General features: G+C 45.1%; 1 protein-coding gene across 1 annotated transcript in view; it reads left to right on the top strand.

Annotated features, from left to right (window-relative positions):
* Positions 1 to 20009: 20009 nt before the first annotated feature.
* The window catches only part of LOC139266803 (cytosolic 5'-nucleotidase 1A-like), a 217127-nt gene continuing 215687 nt past the window's right edge, over positions 20010 to 21449 (top strand). Inside the window, exons 1-2 of the mRNA XM_070884394.1 lie at positions 20010 to 20274; positions 20419 to 20586. Of these exons, the coding sequence (XP_070740495.1) occupies positions 20128 to 20274; positions 20419 to 20586 (315 nt within the window). The 5' untranslated portion in view covers positions 20010 to 20127. The remainder of the gene's footprint in view (positions 20275 to 20418; positions 20587 to 21449) is intronic.

The following is a 21449-nucleotide window of genomic DNA, read 5'->3' as shown; positions in this document are numbered from 1 at the left end:
CCACATGTTAGCACCACAAGATGGCGTTAAAATGCCGTTGACAGCTGTAATGACAGCTGACGCCAGTTTCATCACCGCACGGCAGATCAGTGTTGCTGGTAGCGCTGCCGGTAAACTCAATTGACAGAGCCCACGCCAGAATGGAGATTGTGAAGTCAGTGAGTGTGCAACGCTCACTGGATGTCCGATCTCCCAATTTCGTTATAGCCACTTACCGTAATGACAACCCAGAAAATCAACAAGGTGAGTTGGCATCTACAAGCAGGCAGTAGGCTGTAGCAGCAATATTTAAAGGTACCATCCCCAATCAGCTCTAACTAACATGGTTCTACAATTTCAGTGCTTGTTTGCTGCTTCCTTCAACTGAAACAGCTTTCTTTAGTTATTTCGATTTTTTGGTGACAGGGAGTGTTGATTCAATTGCAGAAATCGCTCATTATTTGTTAATGGCTTCTACTCACAACACTTCCTCAGTCATGGGAATTGCGGGATTACCTCAGGAGGACGATGAGGCAGAGGAGGATGAGGGGAGGATGAGGCAGGGGAGGATGAGAACGAGGATGACGAGGAACAGGAGGAAGGGCGGAGGCAGCAAGACAATTGGCCTTCTGGACCGGCTGTCCGTGACTGGCTCATCAGACACCGAATTGCATGAATGAAACCCATAGCTCACCACATCCCCATCATACAATCCTTGTCTCATGCCAAATAACAGCATCCTCCTGGCTACAAAGGTGAAATGAGAGAGACCCCAAAATATTCCAAACACTCTTAATAAATGTGTCTATAAACATATCACACATATCACAAGAATTCTAAAAACTAATGACCCTTGTGCCTCCCATAGTTGAATAGCTGTCATTGTGTGCAAGGTGTGAGATGTGGGTGTGAGTGCTGCTAGATAGAGATTGTTGGTGGGTGAATGCTGGAGGTGTGGCACATTGAGCAGTGTGTGAAGCTTGTGGTACAGATGATGGTTCAAGCCTTCACTCATCCTGACCACCCGTGTGAGCTCGCTAAACTTCCTCATGCACTGTGTGTGGGTCCTGGGGAGCACAGTGCTGCCCATGATGTGGTGTGCCACCGCCTTCCACATAGTCTGGCAGATTTGTGGCGAGGGCCTCTGGCTAGTTGGTGGGTATAGGACTGCCCACCTTCTCTCCATCGCTAAAACCAATGCCTCCAAAACTTCCTTGGAAAACCTCTCTCTCTGAGGCAGAGATCTGCCATAAGGATTTGTAAATAAGTGCTCCTTCTCATTGTCCTTCTTTAGTTGGTTGTGGAGGCAGCTCCACACCCAACAATGCTGAGAATGAGATGCTGCAGCATCAATGAACCTCCCCTTTAAGTAGTGAAAAAAGCCTGCGGTAATCATTACTTGCGTTTAGACTGCCCCCAGTATTGGTCCATCTTTTCAGTGTTACGCCAATGAGTTTGAACTGCTAGACTAGAATCATTTTAATGAATGAGAACTAATTTTCCGTGCAGCCGAGACAACTTTCAACGGGTGCTAATTAACCATTTTAAGTCCAAACACTGCCCATTTCTTGATTATAAAGAATTTCTAGCCTATGGGCTGGATTTTCAGCTTTGATGATTTTGTGGAGGTGATGGCGGTGGGGCGGTAAAGTTTGTGCCGGGAACAGTTTGCGCCTCAGTAAGTAAAATTGGGCAGCTGGGACCTGAGTCAGAGGGCTCAGTGCTAAGGGAGACATTGCGCACCTCTCTTGGGCACTAGCATGGGAAGCTCCCGAGCTTTCCAAGAGACGCCTGGGGAGAAAAAAAAAAACTGCACAAAAACATTCCCAAAACATTGCCCATGCCATCACAAATTAAATCGCAAAAAAAATTTCAAGAAAGAAATCAACTTACCTTCGGAGTCCATTACTTACCTCTCTGCAGTCGGTGTATTGTTGGACCATCTGATTTCCCAGGTGTTCACTGCAGGGCGTGCTGCAGGGCGCATGGGTCGGGCTGAAGTCAAAACGTGCGCCTGTGTCGCAACCAGGGGCGTTACACACCGTGCAGCTTTTCCAGGCGGTGCTGCTCCGCGCCGCCGTAAAACCGGACCCGAGGATCCCTGCGGGGCGCTGGAGGCTGACCGCCCACCCAGAAGACCTCACCGCCGCCATCACTATCCCCATATCCCTTGATTCCCTGAATATCCAACAATCTATCGATCACTGTCTTGGATATACTCAACGACTGAGCCTTCACAGCCCTCTGGGGTAGAGAATTCTAAAGATTCACCACCCTCTGATCTCAGTCCTAACTGGCTGACCCCTTGTTCTGAGACTGTGACCCCAAGTTATAGATTCCCCAGCCAGGGGAAACATCCTCCCTGCATCTACCGTGTCAAGCCCTGAAAGAATTTTGTACGTTCATGATCACCACTCATTCTTCTAAACTATAGAGAATATAGGTCTAGTCTTCTCTATCTCTTCTCATAGGACAATCTCCAAATCCCAGGAATCAGTCTGGTAAACCATTGTTGCACTCCCTCTATGGCAAGTACATCCTTCCTTAGGTAAGGAGACCAAAACTGTACACAATACTCCAGGTGCAGTCTCACCAGGGCCTATATAATTGCAGAAAGACATATTTACTCTTTACTCAAATCCTCTTGTAATAAAGGGCAACATACCATTTGCTTTCTTAATTGCTTGCTGCACCTGTATGTTAACTTTCAGTGATTCGTGTACCAGGACACCCAGGTCCCTCTGAACACCAACATTTCCCAATCTCTCACTATTTAAAAAATACTCTGCCTCTCTATTTTTCCTACCAAAATGGATAACTTCACATTTCTCCACATTATATTCCATTTGCCATTTTCTTGCCCACTCACTTAGCCTGTCTATATCCACTTGAGGCCTCTTTGCATCCTCCTCACAACTTACATTCTCACCTAGCTTTGTATCATCGGCAAACTTAGATATTTTACATATTGTCCCCTCAACAAATTAGTGATATATATTGTAAATAGTTGAGGCCCAACCAATGATCCTTGTGGTACCCCACTAGTTACAGGCTGCCAACCTGAAAATTCCCTACTCTCTGTTTTCTGTCCATTAACCAATCCTCAATCCATGCTAGTATATTACCCCAATTGCATGAGCCCTAATTTTGTTTAATAGCCTCTTGTGTGGCACTTTATTGAATGCCTTTTGAAAATCCAAATAGACCACATCCACTGGTTCCCCCTTATCTATTCTGCTAGTTACAACCTCAAAAAACTCTAACAGATTCGTAAAACATGATTTCCCTTTCTTAAATCTGTTGACTCTGCCCAATCCTATTATTATTTTTTATGTGCCCTGTTATCACATCATTAATAATAGATTCTAGCATTTTCCCTACTACTGATGTTAGGCTAACTGGTCTGCAGTTCCCTGTTTTCTCTCTCCCTCCTTTCTTAAATAGTGGCAATACGTTTGCTACCTTCCAATCCGTGGGAACTGTTCGAGAATCTATGGAATTTTGGAAGATGACAACCAATGCATCCACTATCTCTATAGCCACCTCTTTTAAAACCCTAAGATATAGGTCATCAGGTCCAGGGATTTATCGGCTTTCATTCCCATTAATTTCTCCAGTATTACTTTTTTACTAATACTAATTTATTTCAGTTCCTCATTCTCGCTAGACCCTTGGTTCCCACTATTTCTAGGAGGTTTTTGCATTTTCTTCCATGAAGACAGACAGAATGTATTTGTTTAATTTCTCTGCCATTTCCTTTTTCCCCATTATAATTACTCCTGTCTCAGCCTGTAAGAAGCCCATGTCTACTTTTGCTAATCTTTTCCTGCTCACTCTAGAAACTTTTACAGTCTGTTTTTAGGGGCTATAACCTCCACTTTTGTGCTTATCACCCAAAAATGGGCGTTATTTTCGGCACGGGCATTAAAAAAGGGTTTTCAGATCGCCGGCTACTCGGTCATTCTCAAAAAAACCTAGTTTACATTTTTGAAAATGGCCGTTATCGCTCGCGATATCAAATGGGCGGTAGCGTTAAATTATTTTGACCTTCTGCCGTAAAATGTGGCCGTCCTTAGCAACGGCCTGGCAATGCTCGATTCCCGCGATTCAGGAGGTCAAGGGTCATCATGACATGCGCAGAAGAGGAGACAGAGAGAGAGGGAGCTCAGAGGCACTGAAAGCATGTGTGGCTGTGGTGTGTGCTTGTTTGGATGTTGCAGGAAGAACGACAGAGATTCACCAGCAGCAAAAAGTCTACTAAGCACCAAGAACATAGTTGGCACCGAGTTTTTAGCCAACAAATAAGATATAACATGGAAGGGATGGAGGAGGCCTTAGAGTTGGTAGCCAGGAACACTGGTGGCAGAGGGCTCCCAGTGGTCCCGGAGTGCTGCACTGTACCCCAAAGTGCCGCACCCCCATTGCCAACCACACATGAGAGCCAGCAGCAACATCTTGCTTATGGCTCAGAGCATGTTCCTACCTCGGGACTGTCCTCTCCCATATCCGTCCAAGCAGCGCCCTCCTGCCCCAATGAAGCATCGCCTGAGGACCTTTCTGCCAGGCAGCTTGGAGTCAGGAGGGTAAGGGGAAGGGGTAGCGATGGAGAGGAGAAGCGGGGGGTGGAGTGGGGAAGGGTTGGTTTGTACAGAAATATTGATGATTTCAGACTAATGTTCGGTTTAAATGTTTTTTTATTTAACAAAACCTTGTAGCACATTGGATCAGATAGCTACACCATTACACGCTGGTGATTCCTTCACATCAAAGGGTATAATCAACTTCAATCAACTTAAACTTTAACTGTCACCAAGGTGATGCCCCCATTTATGACCTGCACACCCAGCAGTGTGTCAGCCTTGTAACTAAAACTAACGTTCTTCTAGGCAAAACGATCATTGATGAGCTCCCGATGTAAGGCTCTTGCAGCTATCATGCCACCATGGGCCCTCTCATGTGGTCTACGGGGGGGGGGGGCGGGGGCATGGCTTCAGTGTCAGTCTGATTGTCTGGCCCGATGTCAGCGACTGCCTCCTCGTCCTCCTCTTCTCTCTCTGGTGAGGTGGACTGACAGACTCATCAGGCAATTCTTGTCTCCTTCTGATAGCCAAGTCATGTAGCATGGAGCAGACCACCATGAATTGAGCTTCCTGCTCAGGATGGCATTGGAGCTCACCTCCTGATTGATCCAGGCATCTAAAGCGCTGCTTCAGCATTACAATGATTTTCTCCACGATATTGAGAGTTGCTCTGTGGCTCTCATTGTATCACCTCTCGGCCGCGGTGTGGGTGTCACATAGGCGGGTCATCAGCCAGGTGGCGAGGCCATATCCTTTGTACTCAAGCATCCAGCATTGACCTTGTGGCTGATTGTTAAACAAGTCAGATACAGTGCTCTCATACATGGTACTTAAGGAAGTAGCCCTAGAAATAGTGGATGCATTGGTGATCATTTGCCAACAGTCTATCGACTCTGGATCAGTTTCTATGGACTGGAGGGTAGCTAATGTAACAACACTTCTGTAGAAAGGAGGGAAAAAAAAATGGGTAATTATCGACCGGTTAGCCTGACATCAGTAGTGGGGAAAATGTTGGAATCAATTATTAAAGATGAAATAGCAGCACATTTGGAAAGCAGTGACAGGATCGGCACAAGTCAGCATGGATTTATGAAAGGGAAAAACCTTCTAGAATTTTTTGAGGATGTAACTGGTAGAGTGAACAAGGGAGAACCAGTGGATGTGGTATATTTAGACTTTCAAAAGGCTTTTGATAAGGTCCCACACAAGAGACTGGTGTGCAAAATTAAAACACATGGTATTGGGGGTAATGTACTGATGTGGATAGAGAACTGGTTGACAGACATAAAGCAGAGAGTCGGGATAAACTGGTCCTTTTCAGAATGGCAGGTAGTGACTAGTGGGGTACCACAGGGCTCAGTGCTGGGACCCCAGCTATTTACAATATACATTAATGATTTGGATGAGGGAATTGAGTGTAATGTCTCCAAGTTTGCAGATAACACTAAGCTGGGTGGCGGTGTGAGCTGTGAGGAGGACGCTAAAAGGCTGCAGGGTGACTTGGACAGATTAGGTGAGTGGGCAAATGCATGGCGGATGCAGTATAATGTGGATAAATGTGAGTTATCCACTTTGGTGGCAAAAACATGAAGGCAGAATATTTTCTGAATGGCGGCAGATTAGGAAAAGGGGAGGTGCAGCGAGATCTGGGTGTCATGGTACATCAGTCATTGAAAGTTGGCATGCAGGTTCAGCAGACGGTGAAGAAGGCAAATGGTATGTTGGCCTTCATAGCTAGGGGATTTGAGTATAGGAGCAAGGAGGTCTTACTGCAGTTGTACAGGGCCTTAGTGAGGCCTCACCTGGAATATTGTGTTCAGTTTTGGTCTCCTAATCTGAGGAAGGACGTTCTTGCTATTGAGGGAGTGCAGTGAAGGTTCTCCAGATTGATTCCCAGGATGGCAGGACTGACATATGAGGAGAGATTGGATCGACTGGGCCTGTATTCACTGGAGTTTAGAAGGATGAGAGGGGATCTCATAGAAACATATAAAATTCTGACGGGACGGGACAGGTTAGATGCGGGAAGAATGTTCCCGATGTTGGGGAAGTCCAGGACCAGGGGACATATTCTAACGATAACGGGTAAGCCATTTAGAACTGAGATGAGGAGAAACTTCTTCACTCAGAGAGTTGTTAACCTGTGGAATTCCCTACCGCAGAGAGTAGTTGATGCCAGTTCATTGGATATATTCAAGAGGCAGTTAGATATGGCCCTTATGGCTAAAGAGATCAAGGGGTATGGAGAGAAAGCAGGAAAGGGATACTGAGGTGAATGATCAGCCATGATCTTATTGAATAGTGGTGCAGGCTCGAAGGGCCGAATGGCCTACTCCTACACCTATTTTCTATGTTTCTATGTAAAATAGAAACTGGTGGGCATTTTTCGGAAACTTATCGCCGAGTGTTACATTCCCCATGTGCTTAACGGCGAGAAAAAATATTACCGTCCACTTTTTTGAGGTGGAATCAGCAGAATGGGCGAATTCAACGTATTGTGTCCTTACATGCTCTAACAAGGACTCCACGAGGCAGTGTGTTATACTTGAACTGTATTGACCTTAGTCATTTATTAGTTAACTCCAGAGTGAGGATCACACCTGGTGGCCTGCCTATTATACTATGCCAGGCACACCTAATATAAAAGGAGGCCACCAGGTCTCCCACTGCTGTGCCCTCTGGTGGCACACCTTGATATAGTACCATTCTTCCTGCCTCTAATCTGTCCCGCCCCGTCAGAATTTTATATGCTTCTATGAGATCCCCTCTCATCTTTCTAAACTCCAGTGAATACAGGCCCAGTCAATCCAGCCTCTCCTCATATGTTAGTCCTACCATCCCGGGAATCAATCTGGTGAACCTTCGCTGCACTCCCTCAATAGCAAGAACGTCCTTCCTCAGATCAGGAGACCAAAACTGAGCACAATATTCCAGGTGAGGCCTCACTAAGGCCCTGTACAACTACAGTAAGACCTCCCTGCTCCTATACTCAAATCCCCTAGCTATGAAGGCCAACATGCCATTTGCCTTCTTCACCACCTGCTGTACCTGCATGCCAACTTTCAATGACTGATGTGACATGACACCCAGGTCTCGTTGCACCTCCCCTTTTCCTAATCTGCCGCCATTCAGCTAATATTCTGCCTTCATGTTTTTGCCACCAAAGTGGATAACCTCACATTTATCCACATTATTCTGCATCTGCCACGTGTTTGCCCACTCACCTAACCTGTCCAAATCACCCTGCAGCCTTTTAGCGTCCTCCTCAGCTCAAACCGCCATCCAGCTAAATGTTATCTGCAAACTTGGAGATATTACACTCAATTCCCTCATCCAAATCATTAATGTATATTGTAAACAGCTGTGGTCCCAGCACTGAGCCCTGCGGCACCCCACAGGGGTGCCATTCTGAAAAGGACCCATTTATCCCGACTCTCTGCTTCCTGTCTGCCAACCAGTTCTCTATCCACGTCAGTACATTACCCCCAATACCATGTGCTTTAATTTTTCACATCAATCTCTTGTGTGGGACCTTGTCAAAAGCCTTTTGAAAGTTCAAATACACCACATCCACTGGTTCTCCCTTGTCCAATCTACCAGTTACATCCTCAAAAAATTCTAGAAGATTTGTCAAGCAGGATTTCCCTTTCATAAATCCATGCTGATGTGGACCGATCCCGTCACTGCTTTCCAAATGTGCTGCTATTTTATCTTTAATAATTGATTCCAACATTTTCCCCACTACTGATGTCAGGCTAACCGGTCTATAATTACCCATTTTCTTTTTCCCTCCTTTCTTCAGAAGTGTTGTTACATTAGCTACCCTCCAGTCCATAGGAACTGATCCAGAGTCGATAGACTGTTGGCAAATGATCACCAATGCATCCACTATTTCTAGGGTTACTTCCTTAAGTACTCTGGGATGTAGACTATCAGGCCCTGGGGATTTATCGGCCTTCAATCTCATTAATTTCCCGAACACATTTTCCCGCCTAATAAGGATTTCCTTCAGTTCCTCCTTCCCCCTAGACCCTCGGTCCCCTAGTATTTCCCGAAGGTTATTCGTGTCTTCCTTCGTGAAGACAGAACCAAAGTATTTGTTAAACTGGTCCGCCATTTCTTTATTCCCCATTATAAATTCACCTGAATCTCACTGCAAGGGACCTACGTTTGTTTTCACTAATCTTTTTCCCTTTACATATATATAAGCTTTTGCAGTCAGTTTTTATGTTCCCGGCAAGCTTTCTCTAATACTCTATTTTCCCCTCCTAATTAAACCCTTTGTCCTCCTCTGTTGTATTACAAAATTCTCCCAGTCCTCTCGTTTGCTGCTTTTCCTGGCCAATTTATATGCCTCTTCCTTGGCTTTAACACTATCCTTAATTTTCCTTGTTAGCCATGGTTGAGCCACCTCCAGACAGGGATGTACAATTGTTGAAGTTCATCCATGTGATCTTTAAATGTTTGGCATTGCCTATCCACCGTCAACCCTTTAAGTATTACTCGCCAGTCTATTCTAGCCAATTCATGTCTCCTACCATCGAAGTTACCTTTCCTTAAGTTCAGGACCCTAGTCTCTGAATTAACTGTGTCACTCTCCATCTTAATAAAGAATTCTACCATATTATGGTCACTCTTCCCCAAGGGGCCTCGCACAACAAGATTGTTAATTAGTCCTTTCTCATTACACATCACCCAGTCCAGGATGGCCAGCCCTCTAGTTGGTTCCATAGAAACATAGAAAATAGGTGCAGGAGTAGGCCATTCAGCCCTTCGAGCCTGCACCACCATTCAATAACATCATGGCTGATCATTCCATCAGTACCCCTTTCCTGCTTTCTCTCCATACCCCTTGATCCCCTCAGCCATATCTAACTCCCGCTTGAATATATCCAATGAACTGGCATCAACAACTCTCTGCGGCAGGGAATTCCACAGGTTAACAGCTCTCTGAGTGAAAAAGTTTCTTCTCATCTCAGTCCTAAATGGTCTACCCCTTATCCTAAGACTGTGTCCCCTGGTTCTGGACTTCCCCAACATCGGGAACATTCTACCCGTATCTAACCTGTCCCATCCTGTCAGAATCTTATATGTTTCTATGAGATCCCCTCTCATCTTTCTAATGTATAAAGGCCCAGTTGATCCAGTCTCTCCTCATATGTCAATCCTGCCATCCCGGAATCAGTCTGGTGAACCTTCGCTGCACTCCCTCAATAGCAAGAACGTCCTTCCTCAGATTAGGAGACCAAAACTGAACAGAATATTCCAGGTGAGGCCTCACCAAGGCCCTGTACAACTGCAGTAAGACTTCCCTGCTCCTATACTCAAATCCCCTAGCTATGAAAGCCAACATACCATTTGCCTTTCTTCACTGCCTGTGTACCTGTATGTCAACTTTCAATGACTGATGAACCATGACACCCAGGTCTCGTTGCACCTCCCTTTTTCCTAATCTGCCACCATTCAGATAATATTCTGTCTTCACGTTTTTGCCCCCAAAGTGGATAACCTTATATTTATCCACATTATACTACATCTGCCATGCATTTGCCCACTCACCTAACCTGTCCAAGTCAGCTTGCAGCCTGCTAGCATTCCCCTCACAGCTCACACCGCCACCCCGTTTAGTGTCATCTGCAAACTTGGAGATATTACACTCAATTCCTTCATCCAAATCATCGATGTATATTGTAAAGAGCTGGGGTCCCAGCACTGAGCCCTGCGGCATTTCATTAGTCACTGCCTGCCATTCTGAAAAGGACCCATTTATCCCGACTCTCTGCTTCCTGTCTGCCAACCAGTTCTCTATCCACGTCAGTATATTACCCCAATACCATGTGCTTTGATTTTGCACACCAATCTCTTATGTGGGACCTTGTCAAAAGCCTTTTGAAAGTCCAAATACATCACATCCACTGGTTCTCCCTTGTTCACTCTACTAGTTACATCCTCAAAAAATTCCCAAAGATTTGTCAAGCATGATTTCCTCTTCATAAATCCATGCTGACTCGGACTGATGCTGTCACTGCTTTCCAAATGCACTGCTATTTCATCCTTAATAATTGATTCCAACATTTTCCCCACTACTGATATCAGGCAAACTGGTCTAAAATTACCCGCTTTCTCTCTCCCTCCCTTTTTAAAAAGTGTTGTTACATTAGCTACCCTCCAGTCCATAGGAACTGATCCAGAGTTGATAGAGTGTTGGAAAATGATCACCAATGCATCCACTATTTCTAGGGCCACTTCCTTCAGTATTCTGGGATGCAGACTATCAGGCCCTGGGGATTTATCGGCCTTCAATCCCATCAATTTGCCGAACACAATTTCCCGATAATAAGGTATCCTTCAGTTCCTCCTTCTCACTAGACCCTCGGTCCCCTAGTACTTCCGGAAGATTATTTGTGTCTTCATTCGTGAAGACAGAACCAAAGTATTTGTTCAATCGGTCTGCCATTTATTTGTTCCCCGTTATAAATTCACCTGAATCCAACTGCAAGGTACTCCTACGTTTGTCTTCACTAATCTTTTTCTCTTCACATATCAATAGAAGCTTTTGCAGTCAGTTTTTATGTTCCCGGCAAGCTTCTTCTCATACTCTATTTTCCCTCTCTTAATTAAACCCTTTGTTCTCCTCTGCTGAATTCCTCGACATATTGGTCTCGGAAACCATCCCTAATACACTCCAGGAAATCCTCCTCCACCGCATTGCTATCAATTTGGTTAGCGCAATCAATATGTAGATTAAAGTCGCACATGATAACTGCTGTACTTTCATTGCACGGATCCCTAATTTCTTGTTTGATGCTGTCCCCAACCTCACTACTACTGTTTGGTGGTCTGTACACAACTCCCACTAGCGTTTTCTGCCCTTTGGTATTCCGTAGCTCCACCCATACCGATTCCACATCATCCAAGCTAATGTCTTTCCTTACTATTGCATTAATTTCCTCTTTAAGCAGCAATGCCACCTCACCTCCTTTTCCTTTCTGTCTGTCCTTCCTAAATGTTGAACACCCCTCTATGTTGAGTTCCCAGCCTTGGTCACCTTGGAGCCATGTCTCCGTGATGCCAATGACATCATATCCGTTAACTGCTATCTGTGCAGTTAATTCGTCCACCTTATTCCGAATACTCCTTGCATTGATGCACAGAGCCTTCAGGCTTGTTTTATTAACACCCTCTGCCCCTTTAGAATTTTGGTGTAATGTGGCCTTTTTTGCTTTTTACCTTGGGTTTCTCTGCCCTCCACTTTACTTTTCTTCTTTCTATCTTTTGCTTCTGCCCCCATTCTACTTCCCTCTATTTCCCTGCATAGGTTCCCATCCCCCTGCCATATTCATTTAACCCCTCCCAAACAGCAATATCAAACACTCCCCCTCGGGCATTGCTTCCTGTCCTGCCCAGGTGCAGACCGTCCAGTTTGTACTGGTCCCACCTCCCCCAGAACTCGTTCCAATGTCCCAGGACTTTGAATCCCTCCCTTCTGCACCACTCCTCAAGCCACGTATTCATCTGAGCTATCCTGTGATTCCTACTCTGACTAGCACGTGGCACTGGTAGCAATCCTGAGATTACTACTTTTGAGGTCCTACTTTTTAATTTAGCTCCTAGCTGCCTAAATTTGTCTTGTAGGACCTCATCCCGATTTTTACCTTTCTCGTTGGTACCTATATGCACCACGACAACTGGCTGTTCACCCTCCCTCTTTTGTGCCAAAATGGACGATATATTGGCGTTATATGTCATTTCAGCAGTAAAATGAGCGTTAAGCAGGCAAAGAAAGTGGAGGTTCTAGCCCCTAGTCTCTCACTAGTTCACTCTCTTATTCTATTTTACCTTTCTTTCTCAATTTCTTGGTCCTCCTTTGCTGAATTCTAAAAACCTCTCAATCCTCAAGCTTTCTATTCTTTTTGGTAACATTATAAGCCTCTTCTTTTAATCTAATACTAACTTTAATTCTCTTGTTAGCCATGGTTGGTCCATTTTTCCCATGGTGTTTCTATTCTTTAAGGGAATGTATATTCGTTGTGAATTATGAATTATTTTTTAAATGTTTGCCATAGCTGTTCTACTGTCATATCTTTTAATCCAGTTTCCCAACCTACCTTAGCAAACTCGCCTCTCATACCTACGTCTTTTGCTTTGTTTCGGTTTAGGACCCTAGTTTCGGAATTAACTGGATCACTTTCAAACTCAACATAAAATCCATTAATCCATTAAGGTCTCTTTGTATTTTTATGCTCCAATATACATTACTTACTATTCCTGTAAAACTCGAGTTTTCTCAAAATTCAAAGATTCCCCTCTATATGAAGAAACCCTAAGGAAGGATCATTTTGGACTCACTTAAAATGAACTTTGGGATTTTAAAGGATGCATGGGTCTGCAAGGGAAAAGTACTGCAAAAACCAGGGGAACATTAACCTCTGAAAAAACAAGTTTTTGGGTATTGGAGCTGTCTGGGATATTCAAGCTAAAACAAATTGTCTGGGGAATTGTGTAAACTCCAAAACTCTGCTCCCCAGGAGACATTAACATAGCAACAATTGACGCAGAGATAGCCAGCCATAGCTCTAAGCATGAAACCCATCCAGCACATAATGTTCATCGCCTATTCAGCCTGCATGGAAAACCCAGGCCTAGGCAGACAATGTAAACACCAAAAATAATTTGTACAATCACAACTCGAATTCAACCGATCGACACACCCCAAACAAGTTACCGTTAACGAGCCCGCCAAAATCCAACAAAGAATTACCAAGCCCACCAAAACTAAAACAAAGAATCGGGTTTGATTTGGCGCGCAGATTAGCAAGGCTCTCAAGGTATAATTGAGGCCCTGTTTTACAGCCAATAAACCCTTGCTTCTACACCAGCTTTGTATGCTTCAGACATGGCAGACTTCAAGATTAGCACACCAGCTTTCGTTAACTTGGTTTCTTCAGAACATCGACCAAGACAGCATCGCAAACGACCAGCACACCAAGCATGCCACGGCATCAAGAGGCTCATGAAACAACCACCAAGATATTACCAGCAACCAAATTGGTAATATTGAGCCACCGCGATCAACGGTTTCCAAACCGCAGTCAACTCGACGAAAACCCGAAGATTCGCAAGCTGTTTCCACTCTACAAGTTATCCCTAAGCTACCAATGGGTAAAACATTACCTAAAAGAACTTTAAAACCTACTCCTATTAGAAGAAAGTGGGTACTCGCCATATAAATCCAATACGCGCCCTACCGCATCAGCGGACACCACCCAACTGAAGACTACGCAGCAAGAAGTCTTCCACGATGTTCAGGGTACGGCAAGCAGAACCTACAGAGTCCAGCAAACCCTGAAATCGCGAACCACTGCTAACTGTGAATAAGAGGTTTGGTGAGCATTATCCCTGATGCCCTAGAGTTTAACCTAGTCAGATTTAAGTATTGGGAGGTGGGAGATGTGTTATCTTCTGTAACCACTTTTACATGTGTAATGAAGTGTTCCTTATTCTAGAGATTATAAGTTTTGACATTGTGCTTTCTTTCCTGAATAAAATCAAAGTTTCTTGCACCAAAACCAGTTGTCTGCTGCACTTTGTCACATCCCCAAATAAATCCAAAGTCTAGAACCCAGGGAGTTGGAGCAATTCGAACCGCTCAGAAGTTCAGAAGTGAACCTTACTCCCGAGACCATCCCTTACTTACATCCAATCTTTGGCCTCAATTTTGGCCGAGCCCGTTTTTCAGCGCACTTACCGAGGTTGTGCCGCTTATCTACGTTCCGAGGTATGCCGAAATTTTTTTTGCCATTTTGGCCGCTGTCCGGCCTCTTCACTGCAGTCACGCAGCATGGCCAGTCGAGTCGGGGGTGGAGCCACATTCTGAGCTGGAAAATGTGCTGGGACGTCTGCACATGCGCAGTGGAGTCCGCTGGTGATGTCCGCTCATGAGCAGTAGTGCTGACGGTCTGCAACAACTGTAGGTCTCTTTCTGTTTCCGAGCATGGCGATGTTCTTCCTCCCTGTGTTGCTGGGCTCCTTCAAGTAAAGTTCTCTGCATTTTTTCTGCCTCCTTTGTTGGGCTAGGGGCGGGCAGAGAAGAGTTATGAGGTTGATCTTTAGTGTCAGGGGTCTGAGTTGTGAGGAAATACTTGAGAAACAGGCTTTTCAACTTGGTGGTGATCTTAGCGAGATATACAAGATTATAAATAATAGAAAATGTATATCCAGAATATTACTTTAAAATAAATTGGAAACATAAGACGAGGGGACACGGGTTCAAACTGGTAAAAGATAACTTTTTGGCTGCTATCAAAATTCTTCGCACAGTGCGTGATCAACACATGGAATTAGACTCCTAGGCATAGTGGTGGAGGTGAAAAGTCTGGGTGGCAGACAGGAGCACTATCAGTTCTCCTGCCCACCCCGAGCCGTGGCTGAGAGGCCTCCTGGTGCGATCGATCATCGGCAGGCAGGAGCACTAAGAGATCGATCGCACCGGGAGGTCACTCGGCCAGGTCTAGGGGCGGGCAGGAGAACTGATACTGCTCCTGCCTGCCGGTGATTCCTATCAGTTCTCCTGCCTGTCCCTAGCCCTGGCTGAGTGGCCTCCTGTACCGGCCTGCTGCCTTCCCGGGCCAAGTTTGAAGTTGAAGGTAGGACTTAGTTCAATTTTTTATTTCTTATTAAATTCTTAGTACTTTTTGTTTGCAAGGTTTGGTGGTTTGTAAGGCTTGGTAGTTTAGGTGCAGGCAGGTCCTCTCCGCTTCCTGCCCCTATCCCAGGTCGAATGGTCTCCGATGTACCTACCTGCGCCGATTTCTTTAGCTCTTCGCAAGGGTTTTCTGAAGTGGCCACATACGCTGGCCTAAGTATAAATGAAGTAACTATTAGCTGGCCAAAGTTGCTTAAATGGGCAGAACTGGCTTAGGTGGCTGGTAACGCCCCCTTTCGAGAAAAAAAACAAACCTAAAAAAATCATAACTAACTCAGTTACCCTGGTGCAAATTGATTGAGGAAAATGAGGATTTTTAAGCTACACCAGAAAAACCAAGTTACTCCAAGAAAAACGGAGCAACTCTTGGCCAAAATTGAGCCCTTTGTGTCATCGGTAAACTTGGATATATGGCTCTCTATTGTATTAGCTAAGTCATTAACAAATACAAGAAAAGTGATCCAACTGTGGCTAACAAGAGAAGTTAAAGATAATATTAGATCAAAGGAAGTGGCTTATAATGTTGCCAAAAAGAGCAGTAAGCCTGAGGATTGAGAAGATTTTAGAATTCAGCAAAGGAGGATCAATAAATTGATGAAGGGAAAATAGAATATGAGAGTAAACTAGCAAGAGACATAAAAACAGACACCAAAAGCTTCTATAGGTATGCAAAAAGGAAAAGATTTGCGAAAGTAGATGTAGGTCCCCTACAGGCTGAGATAGGAGAAATTATAATGGCAGAAAAATTAAACAAATACATTCTGTCTGTCTTCACGGAAGAAGATGCAAAAAACCTCCCGATATAGTGGACAACCAAGGGTCGAGTGAGAATGAGAAAGAAATTAGTATTAGTAAAAAAATTGTACTGGAGGAATTAATGGGACTGAAAGCCAATAAATCCCCTGGATCTGATGGCCCACACCCTAGGGTTTTGAAAGAGGCGGCTATAGAGATAGTGGATGCATTGGATGTCATCTAGAATAGTTCACGTGAATTGGAAGGTAGCAAATGTAACCCCACTATTTAAGAAAGGAGGGAGAGAGAAATCAAGGAAATCATGTTCGACAAAGTTGTTAAGAGTTTTTTGAGGTTGTAACTAGCAGGATGGATAAGGGGGAACCAGTGGATGTAGTATATTTGGATTTTCAGAAGGCATTCGATAAGGTGCCAGACAAGAGGTTATTAAACAAAATTAGAGCTCATGGGATGGGGTAATATACTAGCATGGATTGAGGATTGGTTAACGGACAGAAAACAGAGAGTAGGAATAAATGGGTCATGTTCAGTTTGGCAGGATATAACTAGTGGGGTACCACAAGGATCAGTGCTGGGGCCTCATCTATTCACAATATATATCAATGATTTGGATGAGGGGACCAAATGTAATACAGGTGCAGTGTTGACAATCTGGAGTTCCAGAATCCGGAATGTTCTGGAATTCAGACTCCGGGACGATCGGGGCCCCGTTGCTGCCTGACCTCTGGCCTCACCTCGCTGCCGCTCACCTCTCCTCATTCACCTCACTGCCTCTGCCCTTACCTCGGGGCCTCCTCGCCAGCCCGCCAAACACCTCCTCGGCAGGGCCCCGCCCAAATATCTCCTCAGCGGGACCCCGCTCGATGCTAGCACCTCCTCAGCGTGACCTCGCCCGATGCCAACAGCTCCTCGGTGGGGCCCAGCCGCCCAACGACATCCTCAGCGGGGTCGGACGGCCCGAACAGCTCCTTGGCGGGAATCCCCCCCACCCACTTTCTGACATTCCAAAATCTTGGGGCTCGGGTGTTTCCAGATTCGTGACGTCAGAAAGCAAATCGAAAGTCTGGAAAAGCCCGGAATCCAGAACGGCCACGGGTAACAGATTTTAGGCGCTGAACCAGTATATCCAAGTTTGCTGAAGATACAAAGCTAGGTAGGAGTGTAAGTTGTGAGGATGATGGAAAGAGGCTTCAATATAACGCAAATGCAATATAACGTGGAGAAATGTGAAGTTATCCACTTTGGTAAAAAAAATAGAAAAGCAGAGTAATTTTTAAATGGTGAGAGATTGGGAAATGTTAGTGTTCAGAGAGACCTGGGTGTCGTTGTACCGAATCACTGAAAATTAACATGCAGATACATGCAATTAAGAGAGCAAATGGTATGTTGGCCTTTATTACAAGAGGGTTTGAGTATAAGAGTAAAAATGTCACTACAATTATATAGTGCGCTGATGAGATCATACCTCGAGTACAGTGTACAGTTTTGGTCTCCTAACCTAACAATTTGCTATAGAGGGAGTGCAACAAAGGTTCACTAGACTGATTCCTGGGTTGGGGAGATTGTCCTATGAGGAGAGATTGAGTAGTGATCTCATTGAAATATGCACAATTTTTACAGGGCTTGATAGAGCAGGTGCAGGGAGGATGTTTCCCCTGGCTGAGGAGTCTAGAACCAAGGTCACAGTCTCAGAATAAGGGGTTGGCCATTTAGGACTGAGATGAGGAGAAATTTCTTCACTCAGAGAGTTGTGAATCTTTGGAATTCTCTACTCTAGAGGGCTCAGTCGTTGAGCATGTGCAAGACAGAGATCGATAGATTTTTGGATGTTAAGGAATCAAGGGAGATGAGAATACTGCAGGCAAGTGGAGTTCAGGTAGAAGATCAGCCATGATCTCATTGAATGGCAGAACAGGGTCAAGAGGACAAATGGCCTACTCCTGCTCCTATTTATTATGTTCTTATCTCTTCTTGACCTGCCATCTATTAAATCAGTTTATACTGTCCCCGTAAAATAGACCACAATGAGCCCCAACACCAGAAGCAACAGGCACATCAGCAGCACCAACAGCATCACCAATCTGCTGCACAGGACAGAGGGCATCAGCTCATGGCTGCTGCGCGCTGGAGGCAATACCCCCAACACAAGGTATACAGGCAGAGGATGAACTTCCTTAACATGACTGAGCAGCAGTGCCAAAGGAGGCTCAGGCTATCACGCCAAGTCGTCGCAGACATTTGCAGATTGCTAGAGCAAGAACTGCAGCTCAGAGGAGCGGGTGGACACACATTACCAGTGGCTGTCAAAGTCACCAGCGTCCTCAACTTCTTCGCCTCAGGCTCCTTCCAGGGATCAGCAGCAGACATTTGTAGCATGTTGTAGTCGGCCGCCCTCAGATGCAGCACACTGGTCACCGATGCCCTCTTTGACAATCAGCCAATTATATCAACTGTGCCACTGATGAAGCCGGTGTTACTGAGCGGGCGCTCAGCTTTGCGGCTCTGGCTGGCTTCCCACGTGTGCAGGGCATCGTTGAATGCACACATGTGGCCAGCAGGGCACCCCCCCACACATCGCCCAGGAGTGTTTTTCAACCACAAGGGCTTCCACTCCCTCAATGTACAGATTGTCTGCAGCCATTGGAAGATCATCATCCAAATTGTGCGCCAAATTACGTGGCAACTGCCATGAGTCTTTCGTTCTGCGCCAGTCCACCCTCCCTCAGGCTCAGTCCACGTTCTGGCTGGCTGTTTGGAGAGAAGGACTAGCCACTAAAGACACGGGTCATGACACCCTTGGGGAGGCCAATTACTGAGGCCCAGGAGAGATATAATGAAAGCCACATTTCCACCATATCTGTCATAGAGCAGACAATAGGCATGCTGAAAATACGCATCAGATGCCTTGACAGATCTGGAGGAGTGCTTCAGTACGCACCAGCCAGGGTCTCCAGAAAAGTTGTGGTCTGCTGTGCCCTGCACAACATAGCACAGCAGCGAGGATTAGTGCTGCATGAGGATAAGGCTCTGAGCGCTCAGCAGAAGAGGAGGGCGAGGAGCAGGAGGAGAATCAGCTGGAAGACTCCTCGGAATCGTATATGTTTCAATGAGAGTTTCCAAGAGAGTCAAAGCCTATTTCTGTCAATTTTGGTGGCAGTTGGATCTAACATTGCAAGAACACAAGTTTAAAAAAATGAACAAAAGCAAAAATCTATTTTTACCTCAAGCACAAACCAGAGATCAAACCTATTCTGCACAGTTCAGCTGCTCACTGAGCCATTGTGATAACATGTAAACATTAAAACAATAATAATGAAGGCAAGAATTCCTCTGCTTGCTTTTGAATCCATTTTTGAAGATTTTCTCTCGCAAAATATTATATACACCTATTCAAGACTGTGTTCATGACTTCACTGGAAATAGTGAACAGAGGAAATCTTGACAAAGACATCTATTTGTTACTACACATCATGAATAGTGGGATTCTTATTCCAAGATGCGAATATGGGAAAGAAATGCTATATAAATATAATGCTGCATGTGAAAATGAGTGTGATTGTATTATATTTTTATAGTTCAATTCTATAAGCATAAACAAAAAAAACACCTCCTGCAGGCAACTCGTCAGTGGCAAAGTCCTGAGCTCTAATCATGCTTCATCAACAGAATAGATTTCACACTGCTGGTAGAATCCATTTATAACATCAACCAGTCCTCGCTTGAAAAGGAGAGCTGCAAAGCCTATTTCTGTCATTTATGGTGGCAGTTGAATCTGCCTTTTAGTGTAATTGGGCATGTATGGTGGCAGGCCAGTGGAGATGAGGAGTTTGGGATCCGCACCCCCCGGGGTTATCTCTCCAGTGAAGTGTGACAGTGGTGTCCAGCACACTGCCCTGCTCTTCCCAGTGCACGACGTGTGCGCCGCCGGTCCCTGTGACAGTCCCGCTAACTCTTTGTGACGCGGCGGCGTGTAACCTGCCGGAGGAGCGGGCCAGCAGACAGGCCAAGCCCCGGGGCATCAGCGTTTACCACATTACCCCGCCCGACCCTGCTCCGGCCACCTTCACTTGAGCTGCAGTGCCTCAGTTGTTGAGGGAACCAGTTAAGATGAGTGACACCGGGCTCTACACACTTGATGATATGGACATTTGCTCCGTGCCAGTTCCGGAAAGATCCTCATCCACAAGGAGGAGCCGAGGAACAAGTGGCTCTGCCAAGGGAATTACAGCCACAACACCAACTTCAACGGCAATAGTAAGTGTTGAGAGAGAGGGAGAAATCTATGTGTCCATATAGATCTACAGGTGGAAAACATGTTAACTTTGCGCATGTGTATAATTCTTGAGAAAAGGAAACTTAGAATGGATAAAAATGTCTAAAGCTGCCTCGTGTTTTTAGAGCACACCTCTACATGCCATCACCATCGCGGTGTCCTCCCGGACACTCTTCAACATGTCCGATGAGAGGGCGATCTACGAGTCTGACGGCTTGGAGTCCTATGTGAAGTATCAACAGGATCACGAAAACGAGCCACTCAAGAAAGGACTGGCCTTCTCCTTAATGAAGGTAGGACCAAGTGCACTTTTAGGACTCATCCACAGTAAGCATTCTTCTGTTAATAAGGAAATATTCCGTCAGCATGCAGATCAATTACGGGGAATCAATTTAAAATGTGAAAAAAAAGCAAAACACTGAGAATGCTAGATGTCTGAAATAAAAACAGAAAATGCTGGAAATACTCAGCAGGTCAGGCAGCATCTGCGGAGAGAGAAACAGAGTTAATGGGGCTAAAATTCCGGCCGCGCCGGTTCCGTACGAAGTGTGGACAGACCCAGCGAGGCCTCACAAAAGCCGATTTTCAGGGCGTGATGTGCATGCGCCGAAAATCGGCTTTTCCAATTTGTCATGATTTGCTTGACAGATCCTCTGCATCTCCGAGAGAAGGACATTCGAGCGGGAGAGATTGGGCTATTTGCCCATCTCTTGTCCAGTGAATGTCCATGAAACTCTGACACCTGGTGAAAGCAGGCACATGGCATACTGTTACCAGCGTGAGAGTTTTAAAACATATAAAAATGTAATTTAAATTCACATTTTTATAGTAAAACCCCTGTCCATTAAGGTAAATTTATTTTAGACCCTATTAAAACACATTAAAAAAAAGTTCCCAAAAATATATTTTTTTCTAACTTTAATTTTCTAACTTTAATTTCAATTAATTTAAAATATGTGAGTTTTTAAAAAAATTATTATGTTGTGTTTCTTGTTTTAGGGGTTTATTCTCATTGATAGTAATGGGAACTCGGAGAAACGGAGTTCCCATTATTATCAATGAGAATACTGCAGAGTGATTGGTGATCCAGGCCCACGTGACTCCAGCATTTCTGTATGTACAGGGAAGGCCTCTCCCTGTATGCTACACATCGAAC

This window comes from Pristiophorus japonicus, chromosome 7 (genome assembly GCF_044704955.1).
Source record: "Pristiophorus japonicus isolate sPriJap1 chromosome 7, sPriJap1.hap1, whole genome shotgun sequence".
NCBI classification, from domain to species: Eukaryota; Metazoa; Chordata; class Chondrichthyes; family Pristiophoridae; genus Pristiophorus; species Pristiophorus japonicus.
The sequence above is the reverse complement of the archived record's forward strand: the minus strand, read 5'-3'. Positions and strand labels throughout refer to the sequence as shown.